Source organism: Neoarius graeffei, chromosome 17 (assembly GCF_027579695.1).
Source record: "Neoarius graeffei isolate fNeoGra1 chromosome 17, fNeoGra1.pri, whole genome shotgun sequence".
Lineage (NCBI taxonomy): Eukaryota > Metazoa > Chordata > Actinopteri > Siluriformes > Ariidae > Neoarius > Neoarius graeffei.
The window spans coordinates 19,241,672-19,252,592 of NC_083585.1; the positions used below are offsets into that span (position 1 = coordinate 19,241,672).

A 10,921-nucleotide genomic window follows, 5' to 3' on the forward strand; every position below is an offset into this window, starting at 1 on the left:
ACTGCCAGAGCAGAATGAAGCAAGTTTTCTTCCAGGATAAACTTGTACATGGCTTCATTCATGTGTCCTTCACAAACAAAAAAAAAAATCTGCCCCATTCCAGCCTTGCTGAAACACCCCCAGATCACTGACCCTCCAACAAATTTCACAATGGGTGTGAGACACTGTGGCTTGTAGGACTCTCAAGGTCTCCCTCTAACCATTAGATGACCAGGTGATGGGAAAAGCTGACAATTGGACTCATCAGAGAAGATAACCTTCCTCCAGTCTTCAACGATCCAATCCTTATGGTCGTTAGTAAACCTTAGCCAGGCTCTTTGCTTCTCATTGATGAAAGCCTTTTTTTCTAGCTTTCCATGACTTCAACCCTACTGTGTCAAACCAGCCTTGCCATGCACTTAACCCCAGCTGCCATTCTTTTTTGGGTCACTTGATGCTGAAGTTTTGAACATGAAATTTGTGGAAGCTGCCCAGATGTGGGTGGAGTACAGAAGTACGGCAGGCTGTTGTTAGTGTTTAGATACACTTTTTATGCTTTTCAGCACAACACTTTCCCTACAGGGACAGTCACATGCACACAGTGACACACGGACACACCTCCATGTTCTAGTCCCAGTCCCCCACTCCTTTACTCTCCTACTCCTTTTATTCAGCACCATCACTGCAAGAGACACACAGACACACATGAATTGACAACAGGTGTAGCAATTTGGCCACTCACTTTCCCTGACTCTGCCCTCCATTCACAAACCGAAGCTCGGCCACGCCCCCACTGCAACATACCCCCACCACCCGATTCAGGCCGGGGAGCCGTTCAGCCTGCACCGGACTCCCCCCCTGACAGGACAGGAAGTCCACCACCACCATCTGTGCCCCTAGCCTGTGGACCACCTCAAATTTGAACAGCTGGAGGGCAAGATACCAACGGGTGATCCGCGGATTGGTCGCCTGCATGCAATGGAACCACTGTAGGGGTGCGTGGTCCGAACAGAGGGTGAAATGGCATCCCACTTGGTAGTACTGAAGTGCGAGGACTGCCCACTTGATAGCCAGGCACTCTTTCTCTATCATGCTGTACTTTCTTTCACTCATTGACAACTTCCGGCTAATGTACAGCACAGGACATTCCTCCCCCTCCACCTTCTGGGACAGAATGGCCCCCAGCCCCCTGTCATGTCTGTCTGTAAAATAACGGGGAGAGAAAAGTCAGGGGAGTGTAAAAGTGGCCCCCCACACAGTGCAGCCTTTACCCTAGAGAAAGCCTGTTGGCATTGCTCCGTCCACTGGACCGGACCTGGTGCTCCCTTTTTCGTGAGATCAGTCAGCGGGCTGATGACGTCCGAATTATTAGGTATGAACCTACGATAGTAGCCAGCCAGCCCCAGGAACTGTCTCACCCCCTTTTTGGTCTTGGGCCTCGGGCAGGCCGCAATCAGTCTTGTTAATTTGGGGGTGCACCTGGCCATGACCCAAGTGGAAACCCAGATACCGTACTTCCACCCACCCAATTGCACACTTTTTAGGGTTAGCTGTGAGACCCGCATGCTTCAGCAACTTTAGGATGACCCTAAGGTGTTCTCGTTGCCACAGCCAATCACTGCTACAGATGATGATATCGTCTAGGTATGCAGCCGCGTAGGCAGCATGAGGTCAGAGAACCCTGTCCATGAGCCGCTGGAATGTCACAGGAGCACCAAACAACCCAAAAGGAAGTGTGATGAATTGGTGTAACCCAAACAGTGTGGAAAAGGCCATTTTCTCTCAGGATAGAGGAGTCAAGGGGATCTGCCAATATCCCATTGTTAAATCCAGTGTCGAGTAAAAACAAACAGTGCCTAATCGATCGAGCAGCTGATCAATGCGAGGCATTGGGTATGTGTCAAATTTAGATACCCCATTGACCTTTCTATAGTCCACACAGAACCGGCCCGACCCATCGGTCTTGGGCACCAGGACCACCAGGCTATTCCAGTCACTGTGGGACTCCTCGATTATGCCCATTTTGAGCATGGCCTTGAGTTCATCCCAGACCACCTTTTTTTGTGTGTTTGGGCAGGCAAGGGTGGTTGTGCACTACCACCCCCGGGGGCATCTCAATATGGTGTTCTATGAGGTGGGTACGGCTGGGCAGGGGTGAAAACACATCGGAAAATTCCTTCTGCAACTGGGCCACCTCTGTGAGTTGGGCCAGTGAGAGGTGGTCTCCACAATGGACCGGAGTCGATTAATTTGGAGCTCAACGTGGGCAATAATACAAGCACTTTGTCTCCCGGCGTGAACGCTCTAAGGCGCGTGCCCCTGTCATACAGTCGGACTTGATGTTCTTGTGCCTGCCACAAATTCTCCTGGGTTAAGTGAGTGAGTGTGTGGAGTTTTGCCCTCAGGTCGAGAACGTATTGAATTTTGTTATTACTAGGCGAAGGTCCCTCATCCCAATTTTCACGTAGCATGTCCAAAATTCCACGAGGCTTACACCCATATAATTACGCATCACAGTCGTCTGCCCTCAGCCACCACCGGCAGGCGTCCCGGAGTTGTTGGCCAAACGTGAACAGCCAGACAACCTCCTCCAAGCACAGTGCATGGAAGCTGTTCCGGGGAGCAGCCAACATGTTGGAGAACGGTTCTCTAAGTCCATGTGCACAAGCCGGCTGTTGGCGGGGAGCTGCAGTGGGGCGAGCTGTGCCTCGATGGTCAGAAGGGGAAGCAGGTGTGCTGCGCGCTGCTCGCCCAGCCAACCCCACAACTCGGCTACTTGCTTAAAAAGAGTGCGAGGAAGGCTTCTGGATTGTTGTGCAGACCCATCATTGTTAGGGTGAGGTGGGAAGGGTCCGCTGCAGTGGCGGTCAGGGACCCCGCTGACGCGAGCAGGTGCCGGAACGCCTGGCGGGCTTCTTGTTGGGCCAGCCTCAAAGCTTTGAAGCATTGTTCCTGATCCTTTCGGAGGGCGATCAGTGCTTAATGCTGGTTCTGCTGTACCATGGCGAGGGCATGAAAGAGGTCTTTGAAGGGTGAGGACTCCATGGAGGGGCTCCCTATTGCACTCCCAGGTTTCAGCACTACTGTGGAAGCTGCCCAGATGTGGGTAGAAGACAGAAGTACAGCAGGCAGTTGTTAGCGTTTAGATGCACTTTATTATGCTTTTCAGCACAACACTTTCCCAACTGGGACAGTCACATGCACACACAGACATACGCACACACTGTTGTGTTCTGGTCCCAATCCACCACTCCTCTGCTCTCCTACTCCTTTTATACAGTGCCGTCACTGCAAGAGACATGCAGACACACATTAATTGACAACAGGTGTAGCAATTTGGCCACTCACCTTCCCTGACTCCGCTCTCCATTCACAAACCGATGCTCGGCCATGCCCCCACTGCCACAAAATTCTTTCACATTCTTGCTTGATATACAGCCTTAATAGTACAACAGTCTGGGGTCTTCATTGTCCTTTTTTGCACTTTATAATGCACCACACATTTTGTCCACTGCTTTTTTCTTTATATATGTTACCTCTGGGTGATATTATTTGTAAACATTGTATTAGTTTCCACTGTTATGCTGATGACACACAGTTGTATGTGTCTGCAAAACCTGATGAGAGACACCAGCTTAATAAAATTGAGGAATGTCTAAAGGACATTAGACACTGGATGCTTATTAACTTCCTTCTGCTTAACTCTGACAAGACTGAAGTATTGTATTAGGACCACATGCAGCTAGAAGTAAGTTTTCTGATTACACAGTAACTCTGAATGACCTTTCTGTGTCTTCGCGTGCAGCAGTCAAAGACCTCGGAGTGATTATTGACCCCAGTCTTTCATTCAAATCTCACATTGATAACATTACTCGGATAGCTTTCTTTCATCTCAGAAATATTGCTAAGATAAGAAATTTAATGTCACTACATGATGCGGAAAAACTAGTTCATGCTTTCTTTACCTCCAGGTTGGATTATTGTAATGCCTCAGCTTTACTCTCTGGATGTTCCAATAAGTGCATAAATAAGCTCCAGTTAGTTCAAAATGCAGCAGCAAGAGTCCTTACTAGAAAATATGACCACATCACCCCTATCTTAAAGATTTTTTGGGGGGGCTTTTTTCACCTCCATTGGACAGGACAGAGACAGGAAACGAACAGGAGAGAGAGATGGGGAGGGATCGGGAAACGACCCCAGGTCGGGGTCAAACCCGGGTCCCTGGACCCACAGCACGGCACACCATCCACCCGAGCCATGACGCCCCACATCACCCCTAGCTTATCCATACTGCATTGGCTCTCAATCAAATTTCATATTGATTATAAAATTCTACTATTGACCTTTAAAGCACTGAATGGTCACGCACAACAGTACCTGAGTGAACTTCTGCTCCTCAAAGACCCGCCATGCCTACTTAGATCAAAAGGTGCAGGCTATCTGCTGGTACCTCGTATAGTGAAGGCTACATCAGGGGGCAGAGCCTTTTCTTACAAAGCCCCACAGTTATGGAACAGCCTTCCAAGTAGTGTTCGGGAATCAGACACAGTCTCAGTGTTTAAGTCAAGGCTGAAAACATATCTGTTTAGTCAAGCCTTTTGTTAATGGTGTTTATAAGGTGAAGGTGTAGATCTGGAGGGTCCTCAGACATGGAGTGTTTTGGTAAACTGGGATGTACGGATGCTGTCAGTTTCCACTCACTTGCTCACTCGAGTTTGTTGACGGTGTAGTGGCTGGCTGCTTTATGTCCTGGGGCTCCCTCATGCCTGTGTTACCTTCTGGCTCTCCCCTTTTAGTTATGCGGTCATAGTTACTTGCTGGAGTCCCTGCTTGTACTCCGTGCAATATGTAAACTGTTCCTACTTATTCAGGTGACATTGGGCATACCTAACAACCTGTGTTTTTTCTCTCTTCTCCCCCACCCCCAAATCTGTCCCTCTGAGTTACATTTCGGTCCTGGGATCGAGATGCTGACCTCTTCTGCTCCTCGAACCTGCCTGATCCATCCTGGTGCCCTGTGTCTGGTTGGAGTCTCATCGCATCACTCCTGTGGAGGGCGGCCCCATGTGGACAGTTGGGGGTCGCGCCTGGAGGACGCTCTGGACTCTTGCAGTGGTGTTTTTGTGGCTGGGGACTGCAGTTGACTTGTTGACTTTGGGACTGCAGTTGACTTGCTGACGTTGGGACTGTGGTTGTCGTGAACAGTTTTGTACTCGGGTTTCCATTGGCAGGGGGTTTATAGCATCAACGAAGCTGACTTTGTTAGGACTGTTAATGTTATAGTCATGTTGTCTGTTGTTGCCCGGATGGGGATGGGTTCCCTTTTGAGTCTGGTTCTTCTCGAGGTTTCTTCCTCGTGTCATCTGAGGGAGTTTTTCCTTGCCACTGTCGCCACAGGCATGCTCATTGGGGATAGATTGGGGATAAAATTAGCTCATATTTTAAGTTGTTCAAATTCTGTAAAGCTGCTTTGCGACAATGTTTATTGTTAAAAGTGCTATACAAATAAACTTGACTTGACTTAACCACACATTTTCAATGGGAGGCAGACAGGGCTATTTAGCACTGCAATCTATTACTACAAAGTCATACTGTTGTAACACATGCAGAATGTGGCTTGGCATTGTCTTGCTGGAATAAGCAAGGAATTTCCTGAAAAAAAGATGCCATCTGGCAGCATCTGTCTGGGTTAACCCATGTGGACACTTACAAGGACATAGATAGGCTACAAGTGGGGCCCATGTGACCACCATCCTCTAGCCCAGGGGTGCCCAACCTTTTTTTAGCCAAGATCTACTTTTGAAGTTGATGGCATGCCGAGAACTACCAAGTCAAGATCAAGGGCCGGGCAATAATTCAAACAAGGAGCCGCAATCGCAGATCACACGTAGTTGAGTTTTTATTTGCACAGGAGGAGAATAGGCAGTATAAATGCACAAAAAAATGAGGAACTGATCAACATGTCACAAATAGGTTGTCCAAAACAGAACTTCAGAGGCACATCATCTCTCTCTCTCTCTCTCTCTCTCTCAACCACACACACACACACACACACACACACACACACACACACAACTACAGAAAAGAACACTCCAAAAACTCCATAACAGAAATCCAAAATTGGAAAACATCAATTCAACATGAATTCAACAGATTAACACACACACACACACACACACACACACACACACACACCAGAAGAGATAACTTCAAAGCAGGAAGGAGGAGAAGAGAAGTCCAATATTTCAAAATGATAAACTTCCCTGGAGAGTGGCAATAGCAGGGAAACCAGCAGTTGGATTTAAATGAATCTGGAAAACAGATAAAATACTCCTCTAAGTATATGGATATGATATGAATATGTCATTCAAGATACTACTACTACTACTAATAATAATAATAATAATAATAATAATAATAATAAACACTTCTCTACCTTAGTGGGACTTCTAGCACTGGGAGGAGGCAGCTAGCTTCTCGTAATCCGGACAGTAGGAGTTGAGTGCCAGCCTTAAGCAGGCCGCGAGGTGGTCATCAGTCAGTGTGGTTCTGTACTTGGACTTGATTATTTTCATGTGTGAAAAGGCAGACTCACACAAATATGTTGATCCAAAAAGGGAAGTCATATTCAGTGCGCATTGTCTGAGGTTTGGATACTTCTCTTCCAGCAGCAGGTTCCAGAATTCGCCAGTTATCCCAGGTGTTGCTCTGCATTTGATCTCAATGTCATTTTGCAGTGTAAGAATTTCATTCTCGACAGCACTGGAGTCCAGGCTGAAGAGTGTGGCTACTTTGGGCGCAATGCAATCCACATCAACATTTTCACCAAATGGAAAGCACAGAAACTGAGCAACAGGCTCAATGGACGCAAAGTCAGTAAACCGGCGTTCAAACTCCAAAAGAATGTTTTGGATCTGTTGCTCATAACGAGCAAGTTCCACACTGTCTTTGCCCTGACGGCGGAGCTCAGCCTCCAAGTGCGGAAAGTTCCTGACATCACACTGTTGCAACCTGCGTACCAGCAGGCGCAACTTCGTTTTAAAGGTGTTCACTGAACTGATCATGTTGGCGATGTGCTTTCCTTTCCCCTGCAGCTCGAGATTCAAGTCATTGATCTTATTGGTGACATCTGTGAGAAAAGCCAAATCAGCGAGCCACTGACCGTCCTCCAGCTGAGTATAAGCAGCAGCATGGGTAGTTGTGTGCTTCAGGAACTCTTTAATTTCGGGCAAAAGTTCCAAAAATCTTTCGAGGAATTTGCCTCGGCTCAACCACCTGACGTCGGTGTGCAGCAGCAGATCAGTGTGGTCTGCACCTGCCTCCTTGAGCTGGGCACGGAATAAGCGCCTCTGTAAACTCCTGGCCCGAAAAGAGCACGCGATTTTTATAGCTACGTCCATGACGTCCTTCATGTTCAAAATCTTCCTGCACAGCCCTTGTTGGTGAATGATACAGTGATAGTTCAAAAAATCAGGGAAAGATTCCGACTGCTTGCACAAAGCAACGAACCCAGCAGTATGCCCAACCATAGATGGAGCCCCATCAGTTGTGATTGACGTAAGTTTGAAGAGGGGTAAATGCGACTTACTGACAAACTCCATAAACGTGTCAAAAACATCCGACCCTCTTGTGTGCCCTTTCAAAGGCAAAATTGTCAGAATCTCTTCTTTTGCCATCATGTTATGAAAAACCATCCGAATGAAAACACATAACTGCGCCACATCCACAGCATCAGTTGATTCGTCAAATTGCAGCGAAAAACAAAGACAGCTCTCAATGTCATTTCTAAGCTGTCGTTCAATGTCCTCTGACATGGTCTCGCACCGCCTTGTAATGGTGTTCCTGGATAGCTGGGTTTCTTGAATAGCCGACATGATCTCCTTCTTGTTCTTGAAGTCAGCAAAAAGTGCATCCGTGGCCTCCACAAAGGCTTCTTTGAAAACTTCGCCGTCTTTAAAACATTTCTTGTGCTTTGCCAGAACACGACTCACACGGTAAGACGCTATCGTGGCAGTTTTACTCTTATTAACAGGTCGCGTAAACACTGCCTGCTTTGCGGCTAGCTGTCTCCTCAGGTTGTTTACCTTTTCAGTTCGTAGAGCTGATTTCGCCAGGAAGTCTTTAGCATAGCTCTTGTGAACTGTCATGAAATGTCGCTCCAAATTTCCCTTCTTTGGAATAGCCACGGTAGCATTACAGATCAAACACACTGGCTTTGAATTCGAAAAAACAAAAAAGTAATCCTCTTCCCACTCAGGATGAAAGTGATAATTTTTAGCTTTTTTGGTTTCCGCCATTATCTTCTCAGATTCCACTACACTGGTTGCAAGGTTGTAACTAGGCGGACTCTAAAGCTTCTTCGCGCTTTAGGCCCCTAGTTACAACCTAGCAACCATGGCAAACCCCCAGCATGCAACAGAATAGGATTCAGAATTATTTATATATTTAAGAATTATTTATATATTTCTTAATTTTATTAATATGAAAATATATTCTGGTCACTCATGAACGATGGTTTTATTAGTGTGCTTTTTGAACAAGTTTTTTTTTTTTTGTCATTCTCGCGATCGACTGAAACTCCGCCTGCGATCGACTGGTAGACCGCGATCGACTGGTTGGGCACCCTTGCTCTAGCCCCACATGGTCGCCAATATATCTCATCCCGTGCGGACCATAAGTAAAGCCAAAAAGTGGGGCTTATGTGGACCAAAATCCCTTGGTCCTACGTGGGAACCTTATTCTGTTAAATTATAAGAACTTAAATTGGAACCACTCTGGGTTACTTTATTTTATAGTACATGCCCATTATAGCCTCAGATTCTTGATCTTGACTGAGAAGAGTGGAACCTGATATGGTCTTCTGCAGTTGTAGCCCATCCACCTCAATATTTGATGTATTGTACATTCTGAGATGCTGTTCCACTCTCCACAGTTGTAAAGAGTACATACAGTATTTGGATTAATATAGACTTCCTGTCAGCTCTGAACAGCATGGTCATTCTCCGCTGACCTATCTCTCATCGAAAATGTGTTTCAGCCTGCAGATCCTCTGCTCACAGGATGGGTTTTGTTTTTCGCATGATTCTGTTTAAACTCTCAATACTTGTGCTTGAAATTCAACAACCATGCCACGATCAAAGTCACAGAAATCACATTTTGAAAAATTTTTTCTTCATTCTGATGTTTTATGTGAATGTTAACTAAAGCACTCAACTGGTATCTGTTTTTTTGCATGCATACGCACACATGTTTAGAATACTGTAAAAAAGTTCAAATTTTTGAAAAAATAGCCAGATGGGAAGAGTTGAGACAGCTCGTATCACGGGTTTTTTTTCTTGTGGTTTACAAATATAAAATTGTTTAAAAATGTGAGCATGTACCTGCATGAGGATTAAGCCATTTCATTTCTTTTTGAGAATGGAACTGTTTTGTCAAGTCAGGTTTTGGGTAGTGACATTCCATGTCCCAACAGCCAGCCGCTGTGTCCGGGGATCAGGTTGTCGAGGCCCCTGCCTTCGACTGCCACCCAATCCACATTGCACCAGTCCCCTACTGCTACCTCTGTGGGTGGTGAACCCACAGGAGGTCGGGCCCACGTCACCTCTTCGGGCTGAGCCCGGCCGGGCCCCATGGGCAAAGGCCCGGCCACCAAGCGCTCGCATACGAGCCCCAACCCCGGGCCTGGCTCCAGGGTGGGGCCCCGGCTGCGTCATCCCGAGCGACATCACGGTCCTCAGATTTTTCTCCATGGTTATGGTCATGAGCTTTGGGTAATGACCGAAAGGACAAGATCGCGGATACAAGCGGCCGAAATGAGTTTCCTTCGCAGGGTGGCTGGGCGCTCCCTTAGAGATAGGGTGAGAAGCACAGTCACTCGTGAGGAGCTCGGAGTAGAGCCGCTGCTGCTCCACATCGAGAGGAATCAGCTGAGGTGGCTCGGGCATCTTTTTCGGATGCCTCCTGGACGCCTCCCTCGGGAGGTGTTCCAGGCATGTCCCCCCGGGAGGAGGCCCCGGGGAAGACCCAGGACACGCTGGAGGGACTATGTCTCTCGGCTGGCCTGGGAACGCCTCTGTGTTCTTCCCGAGGAGCTGGCCGAGGTGTCTGGGGAAAGGGAAGTTTGGGCTTCCCTGCTTAGACTGCTGCCTCCGCGACCCGGTCCCGGATAAAGCGGAAGAAGATGAGACGAGACGAGAGGTTTTGAGTAAACTGACAATTTTCTATAACTGTACCAGTATTGAATGGTCATACAGTTCATGTGTTACAGGTATTGATAACAAATAAAAATTAAACATGTAGACCTAGGTATTTTATTTTTTCTCCATTTCTGTCCACCATGGCTCAAGGTTCCGAACATAATGTCTCATGTCTCCCCACAAAAAAAAATGACAGAAAAAGTGAAGTCAGTATATGAGACAAGCTGAGAAATGAATGTTGTGGTAAGAGGGTATAGGAAATACTTTCTAATGCAATATAAATGTATTGCTACCTGCAAAGAATTTCACACAATCTACAAAAGCTGAAAACTTGTCCCAAGTCTCCCCACTGTATCCTACCCTGACATTAAGGATGAGGATGATAATAAACTGAAGTACTAATTGTTGGTAACTCAACTTGTTTGGAAAACAAGCTTTTCAATATGAAATATTTCACAAGACTGTGACTCTAAGCAGTATAAAGTAGTGAGATTAATTGATTGATTGATTGATTGATTGATTGATTGATTGATTGATTGATTGATTGATCTGCCTAATTTGACTTGTTTTAGTCGTCACTGGATGATACTTTAAAGAGAACATGCTGTACATGGCCAAAAGTATGCAGATACCTAACATGACATCCATAGGAGTTTGTGGTCCCATTGCAAAACAGTGCGCATTAAAATGGAGTTAGTACTCCCATTGCTGCTATAACAGTCTCCAATCATTTGGGAAGATTTCCA

General features: G+C 46.6%; 1 protein-coding gene across 1 annotated transcript; it reads right to left on the reverse strand.

Moving 5' to 3' along the window:
* Nucleotides 1–6,428: 6,428 nt before the first annotated feature.
* Nucleotides 6,429–8,126, reverse strand: LOC132901119 (zinc finger BED domain-containing protein 5-like). Its single transcript, XM_060943478.1, has one exon. It carries the CDS (start codon nt 8,124–8,126, stop codon nt 6,429–6,431), a length of 1,698 nt encoding a protein of 565 aa, XP_060799461.1.
* Nucleotides 8,127–10,921: the final 2,795 nt, after the last annotated feature.